Consider the following 17,967-nt stretch of genomic DNA (forward strand, 5'->3'; position numbering starts at 1 on the left):
AGCTGGTGCCTCTGAAAGTGTGGACATTTTGATAATGGAAGTGAAATAGAAATATTTTTAAAATCACAAGCTCTATCTATCATGAAAAGTTTAATTGTGACTTTAGTTTCCTTTTAACTTATCTGCTTAATCTAGATCCCATCTCTTCTTTAACTCCAAAGTCTAAACCATATAAATCCCTAACCCTTACTCAAATTCACTGCTAATGATGCCAACATCATTTTAATGTTGCTGATAATATTATGTAGGCAATTATGCAGCATCATTAGTTTACAGCTTTAAAATTCAGCAGCAATATATAAATTGTTTTAGCAATCTGTGCCTGATATTCCCTAAGCTTTGGCATGTTGCTATGGTAGGGGAAGCGATCCTATGACAAGCATGCCTAGGATGGCACTCATTTAAGATTTTGTTGGCACTCTGCTTTTTGGCTGTTTCCATAGTGTCCACCACTACCACCATATTGCCTGTCAGCTGCTTAAGAACCACAAAGTATATATCAATCCCTCCTTGTACAGGAACTAGATAGATTCCAGAGCTTCCGCTGCCACTAGGTTTTAACTGGTAATATGTCTTCAAAGTAAAAAAACAAACAAGACAAAATTAGAGGAATTGCAGAATACAGAGTATAACCCAACCCCAAGGGAAAGGAACCACAACAGCCGATACCCTGGTGTCCTTTCATTGGAATGGAGGATCTGAAGAAACAATGTGCTGGGTACCTCCCCAAGGTGCTAGCACTCCTCAGGTCAACTCAATCCTTACTCATACCATATTTAATCCAATTGGTCCTGTACTGAATCCAACAACAGGAAGAAAAACACAACTGTGTAACCGAGCATGCACGTGTCAGGAGAATGGCAGCTGTTTTGCAAGATTGTTATCCATTTGCAAATGCACAAGATGGCAGCACTATTTCCTGCCATTTAGTGCTCCAGCCACCTACCTAGGTATCTCTTCAAACACAAATACCTTGGGAATTAAGCAGTTTTGAAAATAGAAGTAAATTGGAAACTTTTTTTTTAAATTCAATCACAAAAGAACAATTTTGGGTTTTATATCCCTTTAACTCATTTCCACAAGAGATTAATACTGAGGTAGGATCAAAAGTGTGGACGCGTCTGAAACACTATATGGCAGCAATGTTTGCAACAATGTTTGTAACAATGTTATACATATATTGCTCGAAATGTGTGCACGATCCTGAGCCTACCTCATTATACTCTTATAGAAAAGAGCCAAATTTCGACAAAGGATGTAAAAAAAAAAAAGTAATTTTGATAATTTTACTGATTATTATTGATTATAATTACACTAGAAAGTTATTTTAAATCATAAACTCTATCTGAGTTCTGCAACTTTAATATTGAGTTTTACATCTCTGCTAAATATCTATGTAAGAACTGTTTTTTCACTGAGCAACGAAATCATCTTTGTGTATGCCATGCAACATTCTTTGTTACTATAGTGATTGTTTCTATTCCAGATGAGAAGCGTATCAACCTTTTTATCTCTATACAGCAATCTTGTAATGCCTATGGAGATTATTTAGATACATTCTGAAATATACTTTCCCACAGTAATAGCATATACGCAAGTTATCAGTAAACACGTTAAATATAACCCTGTGTTATGACTAGGCAAAAATACTTATACGTTAATTTAAATCAGCTGTTCTTAATTCTGAGAGTAATTACATTTTTGTTATGGCAGACAAATGGCATAATAAACATTATTTATATTTTTAACATTAACAATCAGCTTCTTTATACTTGAAAACCGGAGAAGGAAAGAATGTGTGTATTGTAATCAGCTTTTGTTTTGTAGTAATTATTACAGCTTCGGATAATTATAGTAACTATTTTGAATATTCCCAGCAGAGTAATTGACTGTACAGTGTATACAATGGAAAATAGACTGCACATCATCAGCGCTTGCCAATCACCTTTCTCTGTATTCAGTTCTTACCAGGTGTTTGTGATGCATTTGGTGTCGCTGTGTACTTTTACTTGTGAGTCCTTGGAGGTGGTGTCATATTTCAGTAACATGTCCAGTGCTCTTGGATACATCACTGCAGAGTTCTTTCCCAGAGATATTTCTGATCATCTAGAGTTCTCACTTGGGGACAGACAATACTATGGGGACTTCTACAATGCTCCTTTAGTCCGAGAAAAAGACTATTGCATCATATTAAGGATTGTGAGCAGCTGGAACAAGGTAAAGTGTTTGGCTTGGAATATCTGTAAAGGTGTATATGGTTTTGCTTAATAAATAATAAAAAAAAGATAATTAAAATAATAATGCAGATATTATTGTCATACCTGCTTAATTTATTAATTGTTAATTGAAGAACTATACTGTATTTATCTTCTTACTATCATAAAGCCACAGTGTAAGAGAAACATTGTCAAAGAATAAACAAAGGGAAACAGCTTTGCAAAAGCAGAGCCAAGACTGATGTTGAAAGGGCGGAGCCAGGGCCGGCTCTATAATTAGACCAAATGGGACTATGGGAGCCAGGTGGCATTAAACAAGGCTGGCACATAGACAAAATATTATATTAGTATGTGTGTGTGTGTATATATATACAGTATATATATATATATATGTGTGTGTGTATATATATATATATAGGTATATATATATATATATATATACCGTATTGTTCAGAGTATAGGCGGCACCCGGTTATAAGCCGCACCCTTAAAGTTTGGTGCTTTTTTAAAGAAAATTTAATTTTGGTGCCATTAAACTAGCATATGAGCCTACCTAGGTTTAGCTCTAGTGAACAAGGCAATTTTTATGATAACAGTAAATTGGAAATTGTTTAAAATTGCATGCCCTATCTAAAGGGCATTGAAGAAAAGCTGGAATACAGATGAGGAAAGCTTAGGGAGGGGGGAGCTTGCTTTATTTTGTGGTTTTTATGATGGGGAATCTGTAGAGGTTAAGCAATGGAGGATTTGTTTAGAAAGAGGTTTTGCAGTTGGGGGTAGGTCTCATGGGTGTTTAGATTTAGGGAGTTTTTAAGCAAGAAGGGCAGCTTGCAACTGAGGTGATCACAGTTAAAGAAGTAAAGGTAGAATGGGTCAGATATTTTTTTTTCTTCTCTTGTTAAGTGTATTCAGTCCACGGGTCATCCATTACTTATGGGATATATTCCCTTCCCAACAGGAAGTTGCAAGAGGATCACCCAAGCAGAGCTGCTATATAGCTCCTCCCCTCACATGTCATATCCAGTCATTCTCTTGCAACCCTCAACATAGTAGGAGGTCGTGAGAGGAGTGTGGCGTTTTATACTTAATTATTTCTTCAATCAAAAGTTTGTTATTTTTAAATGGCACCGGAGTGTGCTGTTTTTTTCTCAGGCAGTATTTAGAAGAAGAATTCTGCCTGCGTTTTCTATGATCTTAGCAGAAGTAACTAAGATCCACTGGCTGTTCTCGCACATTCTGAGGAGTGAGGTAACTTCAGAAAGGGAATAGCGTGCAGGGTCTCCTGCAAATGAGGTATGTGCAGTAAAATATTTTTCTAAGGAATGGAATTGACTAAGAAAATACTGCTGATACCGAAGTAATGTAAGTACAGCCTTAAATGCAGTGGTAGCGACTGGTATCAGGCTGATTAAATGTATGTGCAGTAATGTAATTTTCTAAGGAATGGAATTTGACTAAGAAAATGCTGCTAATACTGAAAGTAATGTAATGAGCCTTAACTGCAGTAGAAGCGACTGGTAGCAGGCTTATAAATAACAATACATACTCTTTAAAAAGGGATCTTGAAAACGTTTACTGGCATGTTTAATCGTTTTTGTGAGGTACATTGGTGATAAAACTTATAGGGGCATGAATTTTTCCACATGGCTGACTTATATTTCTGCATAGAAACAGTTAACTGAGGTTTCCCACTGCTGTAATAATGAGTGGGAGGGGCCTATTTTAGCGCTTTTTTGCGCAGTAAAAATTCAGTCACAGTCTTCCTGCTTCTTCCTGCATGACCCAGGACGTCTCTAGAGAGCTCAGGGGTTTTCAAAAGTCATTTTGAGGGAGGTAATCAGTCACAGCAGACCTGTGACAGTGTGTTTGACTGTGTTAAAAACGTTTATTTGCATATTGATTATCCGTTTTTGGGTATTAAGGGGTTAATCATCCATTTGCTAGTGGGTGCAATGCTCTGCTAAACTAATATATTTACTGTGAAAATTTGGTTGCTATAACAGATTTGGTTCATTGTTATTTCAACTGTGACAGTTTTTTTGTGCTTCTTAAAGGCGCAGTAGCGTTTTTTATATTGCTTGTAAATTTATTTTAAAGCATTTTCCAAGCTTGCTAGTCTCATTGATAGTCTGTTTAAACATGTCTGACACAGATGAATCTGTTTGTTCACTATGTTTAAAGGCCAATGTGGAGCCCCATAGAAATATGTGTACTAAATGTATTGATGTCACTTTAAATAATAAAAGTCAGTCTTTATCTGTAAAGGAATTATCACCAGACAACGAGGGGGAAGTTATGCCGACTAACTCTCCTCACGTGTCAGTACCTTCGCCTCCCGCTCAGGAGGCGCGTGAGATTGTGGCGCCAAGTACATCAGTGACGCCCATACAAATCACGCTAGAAGACATGGCTACTATTATGAATAATACCCTGACAGAAGTATTATCTAAATTGCCAGAATTAAGAGGCAAGCGCGATAGCTCTGGGATAAGGACAGAGCGCGCTGGTGTTATGAGAGCCATGTCTGATACTGCGTCACAGTTCGCAGAACATGAGGACGGAGAGCTTCATTCTGTGGGTGACGGATCTGATCCGGGGAAGCCGGATTCAGAGATCTCTAATTTTAAATTTAAGCTTGAGAACTTCCGTGTATTGCTTGGAGAGGTTTTAGCGGCTCTGAATGACTGTAACACAGTTGCAATTCCAGAGAAAATTTGTAGGCTGGATAGATACTATGTGGTGCCGGTGTGTACTGACGTTTTTCCTATACCTAAAAGGCTTACAGAAATTATTAGCAAGGAGTGGGATAGACCCGGTGTGCCCTTTTCCCCACCTCCTATATTTAGGAAAATGTTTCCAATAGACGCCACTACACGGGACTTATGGCAGACGGTCCCTAAGGTGGAAGGAGCAGTTTCTACTTTAGCTAAGCGTACCACTATCCCGGTGGAGGATAGTTGTGCTTTTTCGGATCCAATGGATAAAAAATTAGAAGGTTACCTGAAGAAAATGTTTGTTCAACAAGGTTTTATCTTACAGCCCCTTGCATGCATTGCGCCTGTCACTGCTGCTGCGGCATTCTGGTTTGAGTCTCTAGAAGAGGCCATTCGCACAGCTCCATTGGATGAAATTATGGACAAGCTTAAAGCATTAAAGCTAGCTAATGCATTTGTTTCTGATGCCATTGTACATTTAACTAAACTAACAGCTAAGAACTCCGGATTCGCCATCCAGGCGCGCAGAGCGCTATGGCTTAAATCCTGGTCAGCTGACGTGACTTCTAAATCTAAATTGCTTAATATTCCTTTCAAAGGGCAGACCTTATTCGGGCCCGGTTTGAAAGAAATTATTGCTGACATTACTGGAGGTAAGGGTCATACTCTTCCTCAGGACAGGGCCAAATCAAAGGCCAAACAGTCTAATTTTCGTGCCTTTCAAAACTTCAAGGCAGGAGCAGCATCAACTTCCTCCGCTCCAAAACAGGAAGGAACTGTTGCTCGTTACAGACAGGCCTGGAAAACTAACCAGTCCTGGAACAAGGGCAAGCAGGCCAGAAAACCTACTACTGCCCCTAAGACAGCATGAAGAGAGGGCCCCCTATCCGGAAATGGATCTAGTGGGGGGCAGACTTTCTCTCTTCGCCCAGGCGTGGGCAAGAGATGCCCAGGATCCCTGGGCGTTGGAGATTATATCTCAGGGATATCTTCTGGACTTCAAAGCTTCTCCTCCACAAGGGAGATTTCATCTTTCAAGGTTATCAGCAAACCAAATAAAGAAAAAGGCATTTCTACGCTGTGTACAAGACCTCATAGTAATGGGGGTGATCCACCCAGTTCCGCGGACGGAACAAGGGCAAGGATTTTACTCAAATCTGTTTGTGGTTCCCAAGAAAGAGGGAACCTTCAGACCAATCTTGGATCTAAAAATCTTAAACAAATTCCTAAGAGTTCCATCATTCAAAATGGAAACTATTCGAACCATCCTACCCATGATCCAAGAGGGTCAGTACATGACCACAGTGGACTTAAAGGATGCCTACCTTCACATACCGATTCACAAAGATCATTATCGGTACCTAAGATTTGCCTTTCTAGACAGGCATTACCAGTTTGTAGCTCTTCCCTTCGGGTTAGCTACGGCCCCGAGAATTTTTACAAAGGTTCTGGGCTCTCTTCTGGCGGTGCTAAGACCGCGAGGCATAGCGGTGGCTCTGTACCTAGACGACACTCTGATACAAGCGTCAAGTTTTCAAATTGCCAAGTATCATACAGAGATAGTTATGGCATTTCTGAGGTCGCATGGGTGGAAGGTGAACGTGGAAAAGAGTTCTCTATTACCACTCACAAGGGTTCCCTTCCTAGGGACTCTTATAGATTCTGTAGAGATGAAAATTTACCTGACGGAGTCCAGGTTATCAAAGCTTCTAAATGCTTGCCGTGTCCTTCATTCCATTCCACGCCCGTCAGTAGCTCAGTGCATGGAAGTAATCGGCTTAATGGTAGCGGCAATGGACATAGTACCATTTGCGCGCCTGCATCTCAGACCGCTGCAATTATGCATGCTAAGTCAGTGGAATGGGGATTACTCAGATTTGTCCCCTCTACTAAATCTGGATCAAGAGACCAGAGATTCTCTTCTCTGGTGGCTTTCTCAGGTCCATCTGTCCAAAGGGATGACCTTTCGCAGGCCAGATTGGACGATTGTAACAACAGATGCCAGCCTTCTAGGTTGGGGCGCAGTATGGAACTCCCTGAAGGCTCAGGGATTGTGGACTCAGGAGGAGAAACTCCTCCCAATAAATATTCTGGAGTTAAGAGCAATATTCAATGCTCTTCTAGCTTGGCCTCAGTTAGCAACACTGAGGTTCATCAGATTTCAGAAAAATCGGAAAAAAGAAACCAAAGCGCCTAATAGGCTGGGTCTAAGTATATAATACCAGGCGGTAAAGCTGAATAAAATTTATAAAAAATTAACACTTTAATTTCTTACAGGCATGGATCCATGTTACAATGAACATACATATTATTAGCAATAATAATGATAAAAACAATAAAAAAACAATAAAAAGCCAATAAAAAGACTTCAGAGGGTATGTAATCTCTGTGGCTAATGTCTAGTGCGAGGTACAGATGAAAGGGTCCCCTTTCTAAGTGGGGTAGCCTAGATATGTAACAATAAGGATGATAAGGTACCTTGCTAAAGGTGATATACCAATCCTAGTGTGTGTCCTACCAAAAAATGAAAATTATAATGTGGTCTAGTGTGATCTACTAACGATGTTCCTAAAAGTGATTTAGCAAGTGTGACAAGTGTACCACATAGTGGTGAAAAACACAATTTCAGTGGTGAAAAACAATGAATCGGTTAATACCAGAAAAAATAACACAAACAAAAAATAGAAAATAGCATTTGTGGCAAAAAGAAAAATAACACAGTCCTCCAAATTGCAATGTTCACTCCATAAAGGCACGTAGTGAAAAAAAGTGCGTGGTGTAAAAGGAAAAAATGATAACGATAAAAATGAAAAATCAGTGGCCACTGTGATAAAATGAAACAAATATGTTCTTGATAAATCCTGTGCAAAGATAATACCGGGATGTGATGGTATAAAGAGAAAAACTCATCAAGGGCCCGGCCGACCCAAACTCCGCCTAAAAAAAGAAAACAAACACACAATAGTGCAGAGCGTAATGTCCCAATTCAAGTTAGAAGGAAGAAGACTCACCAGTCGACGCGTTTCGGTCTGTGCTAGACCTTTTTCAAGACTGGATTATACTGTTCTGGGTAGTCTTTTATACCCAGTTGTCAAATGCAAACCGGAAGTGATTGTCCAGTACTTCCTGTTTCGTTAAAATTAAATGAAGGTGATTAAATTCCTTATTTCTAATTATCCTTTACCTAAAAGTGTAATTTTATGTAGTTGATTTATTCTTTTCTTTTTGTTTAGCTTGATTTATCCCATAGAATGTATAAACAACTCCGATTTCTCTTCGCTACTGATCTCTCTTCCGGTGTATTTTGCTCAATAACTTCCGGTCTGCATTTGTTTGTATACAAAAACTGTCATCACATAAATATTTTCATTCAAAATAAATAAATCAATGTGTTTACCGATCCTAAATTTATACCAATTATTCAGGCTCTTTGTTTCTTTAAACGATATATTAAGCGATTGTGTATGTGCTATCGTAAAGATCGATCTCTTATGTGGTTTCACCTATAGACGGATTGATTTTTTATAATAGTTTTGTATTGATTTCTTACATAGGTTTATCCTATGTATCTTGAGGTGTGATCCGTCTTAGTTTCCACCGGCTCGTTATGCCGACAATGTTTACATTAATCCTATTGGTTAGTTTTCTCATGTGTGGGTTGGGTGATAGGAGGTGTGTTCTAAAATGATATTCTTATTGGTGTGTATTGGAGCGTTATTTATCTTTTAGGAAACAGGGAATGTGTTGTTTATCTTTTAGGAGACAAGGATTGTATCCCAAAGCGCATAAAATAAAATGTGAAATTTCTTGCCTGTGATACCCGTCTATATGTTCACCTTTACATGGTTGTATAAGGTTTCTGCAACTTATGCCAATCCATTATTTCTATACGGATTGGGTGACACGATGTATGCATTAACCCTATTGGTTAATTTTCTCGTGTGTAGATTGAGTGATAGAAGGTGTGTTCTAAAATGGTATTCTTATTGGTGTATATTAAAGCGTTGTTTATCTGTTAAAATACAGAGATCAAGGAGTAAAATGTGAAATTTCTTGCCCGTGATACACATCTATATGTTCACCTTTATGTGGTTGTCTAAGGCTTTTACAACTTAATTTTTGGTTTGAACATTTTTTGTGTGCCCACTGTGATTAAAAAATCAAAAAGTTTTTTGCCTTCTAGCTTAAATTAATCTGACGGTTTGTGAGCAAATATATCATCTTTCGATGATTAGATTTAGTTATTGGTAAAAAGATAAGGGAAAGGTTTATAATTCCTAGGATTTTCTTAGGGCTACTGTCCGTTAGTTAATCCAAAGGATTCTCTTAATGATTTCATACATCAAGTTGAAATGCCTGTATTTCCACTTCAAAAGAGGGAGACTTTCATATATCAAGTTGGAATGCCTATATTTCCACTGTCAGATGCTGCATATATATTAAATTATCCTATCTTCAAAGAATATCTATATCATATGAAGTGCCTGTAATTCCACTTCATAAGAGGGAGAATTTATATCATATGAAGTGCCTATAATTCTATTTCATAAGAGGGAGACTTGTATATATCAAGTTGGAATGTCTGTCTTTCCACAATGGATAGCTTTATTCGGTCCGAATGCTTGTCTTTCCACTATCTGATACTGCCTGTATATTGAATTGTCTTTATCTTCAAAGGATAGCTTTGTATTGTGGGGATTATTAGTAATTCTTGGATACTTGATCTAGGATGCACTTTAAATTACCTCCTTTAGACTGCTGGCTAATATCTTTAATCCAATAATAGAATAATCTCAAATACACATATATAGCTGAGATATATAACTCTATGTGTGAAACAGCGTGGTAAGCGCTGAGAAACATGTTGCATCTGTAAAGGAGGGTAACTAGTATTCCCTACCTATTGGTTCCATTGTTTTATGTTTTATTTTTTACCTTGTATTTGTGACATTTTATTAAATCATTTTTACCATTTTATATACTGGAACCGTGCCTTTCCTGCCCACCTACCACTCCCATAGGGAGTCTCTGGCTGCAGTTGTTGTAGCACCCTTGCAGCATCTAAGTGCACTCCTAATCCATTGGGACCTCTATGCTTTGGGATCCTTGTGTTCCATTGTTCCTGCTATCGGTTGGATCAGTAAGCTGGGTTGCTGCTAAATATCCAGTCTGTGTCTAATAGCACTGTCTGAGTGCTCTTCACAAATGTGAGTACCCTGAATGAGAGTTTCTTTTGATATTACTTGGTATTGTACTGGTACACACAGGCGGCTTGGCCTGTCTGTTTTCTCCTTCAGATTTGATGCCATCTTGTTCCTGCAGCCAGGCAGATCAGTAAGCTGGGTTGCTGCTAAATATCCAGTCTGCGCCTAATAGCACTGTCTGAGTGCTCTTCACAAATGTGAGTACCCTGAATGAGAGTTTCTTATGTAATCATTTGGTCTTGTACTGGCACACACAGGCGGTTTGTCTGTCTTATCTTCTTCAGATTTGATGCCCTCCTGTTCCTGCAGCCCGGCAGATCAGTGAGCTGGATCGCTGCTAAATATCCAGTCTGCTCCGAATAGCACTGTCTGAGTGCTCCTCACCCTGTGAATATTTGGCTCTATTACTGTTTATTTGATTTATTGATCGGGTACATCGCTGTTCACTTCCCAAGCGTGTACAGACCACAGGACTGCTCTAAATCAGCTGTTATTTCAAAGATACCTTTATGTGATTTTAACCACGCCAGATATTGTGAGTATTTGGCTTACTTGTTGTAAATAAAGAGTGCTTATTTTATACAATATTGCACTATTGGAGTCCTTCTTTCTTTCACAGACTGCGCTGTTTTTCTGGGAGAAAAGTTTTATAAATTTTATTCAGCTTTACCGCCTGGTATTATATACTTAGACCCAGCCTATTAGGCGCTTTGGTTTCTTTTTTCCGATTTATCTACTCACTCATTGACTACTAGGAGTCAATATCCAGAGCCAGGGTCATTTTGAGGCAGGCGCTTAGTGTACCACCTACTGTTTTTGTTCATCAGATTTCAGTCGGACAACATCACGACTGTGGCTTACATCAACCATCAAGGGGGAACCAGGAGTTCCCTAGCGATGTTAGAAGTCTCAAAGATAATTCGCTGGGCAGAGTCTCACTCTTGCCACCTGTCAGCGATTTACATTCCAGGCGTGGAGAACTGGGAGGTGGACTTTCTAAGTCGCCAGACTTTTCATCTGGGGGAGTGGGAACTTCATCCGGAGGTCTTCGCTCAACTGATTCACCGCTGGGGCAAACCAGAACTGGATCTCATGGCGTCTCGCCAGAATGCCAAGCTTCCTTGTTACGGATCCAGGTCCAGGGACCCGGGAGCGGCGCTGATAGATGCTCTAGCAGCCCCTTGGGTTTTCAACATGGCTTATGTGTTTCCACCATTTCCGCTACTACCTCGACTGATTGCCAAGATCAAACAAGAGAGAGCATCAGTGATTCTGATAGCACCTGCGTGGCCACGCAGGACCTGGTATGCAGACCTAGTGGACATGTCGTCCTGTCCACCATGGTCTCTGCCTCTGAGACAGGACCTTCTAATTCAGGGTCCTTTCAATCATCCAAATCTAATTTCTCTGAGGCTGACTGCATGGAGATTGAACGCTTGATCCTATCAAAGCGTGGCTTCTCGGAGTCGGTTATTGATACCTTAATACAGGCTCGGAAACCTGTTACCAGAAAAATTTACCATAAAATATGAAGTAAATATTTATATTGGTGCGAATCCAAGAGTTACTCATGGAGTAAGGTTAGGATTCCTAGGATATTGTCTTTTCTACAAGAGGGTTTAGAAAAGGGCTTATCTGCTAGTTTGTTAAAGGGACAGATTTCTGCTCTGTCTATTCTTTTACACAAATGTCTGGCAGAAGTTCCAGACGTTCAGGCTTTTTGTCAGGCTTTGGCTAGGATTAAGCCTGTGTTTAAGACTGTTGCTCTGCCGTGGAGCTTAAACTTAGTTCTTAAAGTTCTTCAAGGTGTTCCATTTGAACCCCTTCATTCCATTGATATTAAGCTGTTATCTTGGAAAGTTCTGTTTTTGATGGCTATTTCCTCGGCTCGAAGAGTCTCTGAGTTATCTGCCTTACATTGTGATTCTCCTTATCTGATTTTCCATTCAGACAAGGTAGTTCTGCGTACTAAACCTGGGTTCTTACCTAAGGTAGTTTCTAACAGGAATATCAATCAAGAGATTGTTGTTCCATCATTATGTCCTAACCCTTCTTCAAAGAAGGAACGACTTTTGCATAATCTGGACGTAGTCCGTGCCCTGAAGTTCTATTTACAGGCAACTAAAGAATTTCGTCAAACTTCTTCCCTGTTTGTCGTTTATTCTGGTCAGAGGAGAGGTTAAAAAGCTTTGGCTACCTCTCTCTCCTTTTGGCTTCGTAGCATAATACGTTTAGCCTATGAGACTGCTGGACAGCAGCCTCCTGAAAGAATTACAGCTCATTCCACTAGAGCTGTGGCTTCCACCTGGGCCTTTAAGAATGAGGCCTCTGTTGAACAGATTTGCAAGGCTGCGACTTGGTCTTCACTTCATACCTTTTCAAAATTTTACAAATTTGACACTTTTGCTTCTTCGGAGGCTGTTTTTGGGAGAAAGATTCTACAGGCAGTGGTTCCTTCCGTTTAATGTTCCTGCCTTGTCCCTCCCATCATCCGTGTACTTTAGCTTTAGTATTGGTATCCCATAAGTAATGGATGACCCGTGGACTGAATACACTTAACAAGAGAAAACATAATTTATGCTTACCTGATAAATTTATTTCTCTTGTAGTGTATTCAGTCCACGGCCCGCCCTGTCTTTTTTTGAGGCAGATCTAAATTTTAATTAAAACTCCAGTCACCACTGCACCCTATGGTTTCTCCTTTCTTGTCTTGTTTCGGTCGAATGACTGGATATGACATGTGAGGGGAGGAGCTATATAGCAGCTCTGCTTGGGTGATCCTCTTGCAACTTCCTGTTGGGAAGGGAATATATCCCATAAGTAATGGATGACCCGTGGACTGAATACACTACAAGAGAAATAAATTTATCAGGTAAGCATAAATTATGTTTTTTGCAGGTGGGAAAGGTTGGGTTAATAGCAGTCAGGGGGCTGGGACAGTGCAGTTAGTGTTAACAGCAGTGGAGTAATTAAATATGCTATAGATAAGTCACTGCTTTACTAATAAGGCGGTTTAATCACAAGTGGATGTCCGCTGGTTACTGCCCACACTTATGTGTTAGATGCTACATGATACATAATACTGGTACATTATCGTTACATTGCGCTTCATGGAGTAGGGTCACCCAGCAACTACGGTATATTCACCAGCATCACCGCCTTGCACTCTCTGCAGCTCCAGGTGGCTCTGCATTCCCTTGACAGTCGGAATCAGCACTAGCCGGCGCCGCTCTCTGTGACTGACTGCCGCGCTGCAGACTCACTGTCACTGACTACACGTGCCGATTACACGTGCAGTCAGGACTCAGGAGCCAATGTATGAAGATGTTTTCCAGCTGAGCTGCCCCAATAGGTAAAGATAGGAAGCCAAAAAAAAAAAGATAAAATCCCTGATTATAGGCCGCACCCGATTATAGGCCGCACCCCTAATGTAAAGATTTAAATTAGGGGGAAAAAGTGCGGCCTATACTCGGGACAATACGGTATATATATGTGTGTGTGTTTGTATATAGAGCAAGTCTCTAAAAGGCAGCACTCACTTTCAATTACAAATATTCTGGTGCGCTGTAACACCAAAACCAAGTATCCTGGGGTACCAAGGAACAACCTAGTGGGGTTAGGCTGTTCCTTGCTACCCTCTCATTTTTGAGGCAACTCCTTATGGTTAGGTTTAGACTGTAGAGGATTGACAGTTTGGGCTGTTGTTGGGCTGTTGTTTCATTCTTGGACCCAGGCAGTGCAATGTCTTGATTCGGATGGAGAAACAAACAAACATATAAAAGGTGGGTCGCAAGAAATAAAAAGATGCAATGTCCAGGGAGTTACATCTAGATCAGGGGTTTTCAAAATCTTAGGCGGTGGGCCGCCACTCTAACAAAATTTCCCTAAGATAGTGCAAAGTGTCACTGCTACCCCTTATATGCTCTGGTGCCCCCTGGGGAGGCCTCCCTCACACTCTGAAAACTATAGATACAGAAGTAACTATCAATTTATTACCAAAATATAAGGACTACATTCTGTAGCATGACAACATTAGTATGGTTACAAAATGTTTATGAAAGTCATAGGCTTAACAATGAAAAAAAATTAGGAGAAAGAATATATGCAGCAGTTTTCTAAATAATTTCACCACTACAGTACATGTGCTAACTAGTGTCCTTGCTCTATTTCTTTTACAAGATATGACGAGTCCACGGATTTCATCCTTACTTATGGGATATCGCGTCCTGGTCAGCAGGAGGAGGCAAAGAGCACCACAGCAGAGCTGTATATATAGCTCCTCCCTTCCCTCCCACCCCAGTCATTCTCTTTGCCTGTGTTAGTGATAGGAAGAGGTAAAGTGAGGTGTTAGTTTAGATCCTTCAATCAAGAGTTTATTATTTTTAAATGGTACCAGTGTGTACTATTTTACTCAGGGGTAAAGCTACAGGCTTTTCAGCAATGGGAACTGAGGAGTTTTCTATTCTCTCTGTGCCTCCCATACTGTTTGCTGCCCTGTTGATGGTCTTAGCAGATATTATCTAAGACCCTGTTTGTTCCCACAGATCTGCTGGAGGTGATGAAAAGGACATCTTCATTGTGTGGGACAAGTTCATGCTGCACTCAGCATTAATGGACTGGGTAACTCAGAACAGACTGACATTTATTCACTATACCAGAAAGGGGTAATCAATTTGCACAAAGTACATAATTGTGTGTTTAGGTCCCCCTTCTTTTGTTAGGTGAGCTGAAGTTTCAGCTGTGCTATCAGTGGGCTCTAATAATAAGAACATGAGCCTGGTTGAGATACTTAAATTGTGGGCTTGATGCTGGGAGATGGTGTCCGGGAGTTCTTACTCCAGTGACCTAACCTTTATTTTTGCTAAGATAATTGGCAGGATGGTGTTTGATGGGGCACATTGGTGGTTCACGGTACTCTAAGAGGTTCCGTTTGGTTCCGTTTTTTGTCCGACATTGTTACTCCCCTTGCGGTCTCTATTTTTCAGGGGGAGTTAGTTTCCGTCCACGATGGGTGGGGCTTAGCGTTCGCGTGCTTAGCCGCGCGGTTGATATCCGGGTCTGGAATCGGCAGCATGTCTAGAGGCTCCGGTGTGGCCTAAGTCAGCATGTTTCAGTAATTCTCACAAGCGATCTTAGGCACGCCGTTCATGGAGTGCTATTAGTTGACTCGTGGGGACAGGTAGGCGCCACAGCAGAGCTGTAGCAAGGTGCTAGTGCTGAATTCTGTCCTTAAAGTGTTATGCACGGTTAGAGTGTACATTCATAGGGAGATCTACTGAAAACTTATAGTGCTTCCCTGTTATTGTATTATTGTTTGCTGAGCATTAAAAATTATACAGCTTTAATTTTTAAGGACACAGTACACTCGTTTTTGCAACATATTTTCTAACTTTTTATTTTAATTAAAGTTTATTCCTTAGTACCACGACCAATATTGCTGTTGCTTGTTTTTTTTTGTCATGGCTGACCTTCTAGAAAGTACATGCTTTATGTGTTTAAATGCCAATGTGGAACCCCCTATCCCTTTTTGTCCCTCATGTACTGAGAGGGCTTTACAGTGTAAAGAACAATTTTCTTTAATGCAAGTATATCTAAGGATGTTTCTCACACTGATGAGACTCAGTGTATGCCGCAACTTTCTCCCCAAGCGTCACAACCTTTAACGCCCGCTCAGGCGACGCCGTGTTCTTCAACTGCGTCTGCTTCATTCACTCTGCAGGATATGGCTACAGTTATGTCATCTACTCTTTCAGAGGTTTTATCTAAGTTGCCAGTGTTACAAGGCAAACGCAGTAGGACAGAGTCCCATGTGGTCCCTGCGACTTCTGATGCTTTGATGGCGATCTCCGATGTACCCTCCCAGGGCTCTGAATTGGGGGGTAAGGAGGCTCTGTCTGAGGGGTAACTGTCTGACTCAGGAAATGCATTGCTCCCGACAGATTCAGACGTAATGTCCTTCAGATTTAAGCTTGAACACCTCCGCCTTTTGCTACGAGAGGTTTTGGTGACTCTGGATGACTGTGACTCTATTGTGGTCCCGCCAGAAAAATTGAGTAAGATGGACAGATATTTGGAGGTTCCTTCTTATTCTGATGCTTTTCCGGTTCCTAAGAGAATTTTGGAAATTATTGCAAGGGAATGGGAAAGACCGGGTATTCCGTTCTCCCCTTCCCCTATTTTTAATAAAATGTACCCTATAGCTTACACCTTTCTCGATTCTTGGCAGATGATCCCCAAGGTGGAGGGAGCTATCGCTACCCTGGCTAAGCGTACGACTATTCCTATCGAGGACAGTTGTGCTTTCAAAGACCCCATGGATAAGAAGTTGGAGGCTCTTCTCAAGAAACTCTATGTTCATCAGGGATTCCTATTACAACCGGCGGCCTGCATTGTAACAGTCACGACTGCGGCTGCTTTTTGGTTTGACGCCCTAGAAGAGTCTCTTAGGACTGAGACTTCTTTGGAAGAGATACAGGATAGAATTAAGGCCCTTAAACTGGCTAATTCTTTTATTATGGATGCTTCCTTTCAGATCACCAAATTGGCGGCTAAGAGTTCAGGATTCTCCATCTTAGCACGAAGAGCCTTATGGTTAAAATTTTGGTCTGCGGATTTGTCCTCTAAATCAAAGCTTTTGGCTATTCCTTTCAAGGGAAAGACCATGTTCGGACCTGACTTGAAAGAGATCATTTCTGATATTACGGGAGGTAAGGGTCACCTCCTCCCTTAAGATAAAACTTCTAAGCAAAGGGGTCGACAGAGTAATTTTCGTTCCTTTCGAAATTTCAAGGGAGTCCCCTCTTCCTCTTCCACTAAGCAGGAAGGGAATTATTCACAAGCTAAGTCCACCTGGAGACCCAACCAGTCTTGGAACAAGGGTAAACAACCCAAGAAGCCTGCTGCTGCTACCAAGACAGCATGAATGGGCGGCCCCCGATCCGGGACCGGATCTAGTAGGGGGCAGACTTTCTCTCTTTAACCAGGTTTGGATAAGAGACGTTCAGGATCCCTGGACACTGGAAATCGTGTCTCAAGGAGTTCAAAAATTCCTTCCCCAGAGGAAGGTTTCTTCTTTTACGATTGTCTGTCGACCAGATAAAAAGAGAGGCGTTCTTATGCTGTGTAAGAGATCTCTCCTCCATGGGAGTAATATGCCCCATTCCAATACAGGAACAGGGGCAGGGGTTTTACTCAAATCTCTTTGTAGTTCCCAAAAAAGAGGGAACGTTCCGACCCATTTTAGATCTCAAAAGTCTAAACAAATTTCTCAGAGTTCTATCCTTCAAGATGGAAACTATTCGGACCATTCTTCCATTGATCCAGGAGGGTCAATATATGACTATCGTGGATTTAAAGGATGCATATCTTCATATTCCTATCCACAAAGATCATCACAATTTCCTGAGGTTTGCCTTTCTGGACAAACATTTTCAGTTCATGGCCCATCCTTTCGGTCTGGCAACGGCACCCAGAATTTTCACAAAGGTTCTGGGGTCTCTGCTGGTGGTTCTCAGGCCACGGGGCGCCTTATCTGGACGATATTCTGAACCAGGCGTCGTCTTATCAACTAACAAAGTCTCATACCGACATTGTTCTATCCTTTCTATGGACTCACGGGTGGAAGGTGAATCTAGAAAAGAGTTCACTAATTCCACAGACAAGGGTTCCTTTCCTGGGAACTCTAATCGACTCTCTATCCATGAAGATCTTTTTGACGGAAGTCAGAAAGTTAAAGATTCTGAATACATGCCGAACCCTTCAGTCCAATCCTCGGCTGTCAGTGGCTCAGTGCATGGAGGCGATTGGATTGATGGTGGCAGCAATGGACATTAT

The 17,967-nt window shown here is 40.8% G+C and overlaps 1 protein-coding gene across 1 annotated transcript in view; it reads left to right on the top strand.

The window, feature by feature from the left end:
- SUSD1 (sushi domain containing 1) overlaps positions 1 to 17,967 on the top strand; it is a 365,105-nt gene that overhangs the window by 280,377 nt on the left and 66,761 nt on the right. The window contains 1 exon segment of the mRNA XM_053700012.1: positions 1,962 to 2,217. Within this exon segment, the coding sequence (XP_053555987.1) occupies positions 1,962 to 2,217 (256 nt within the window).

The sequence above is a fragment of the Bombina bombina genome, chromosome 2 (genome assembly GCF_027579735.1).
Source record: "Bombina bombina isolate aBomBom1 chromosome 2, aBomBom1.pri, whole genome shotgun sequence".
In the NCBI taxonomy this organism is placed as follows: Eukaryota; Metazoa; Chordata; class Amphibia; order Anura; family Bombinatoridae; genus Bombina; species Bombina bombina.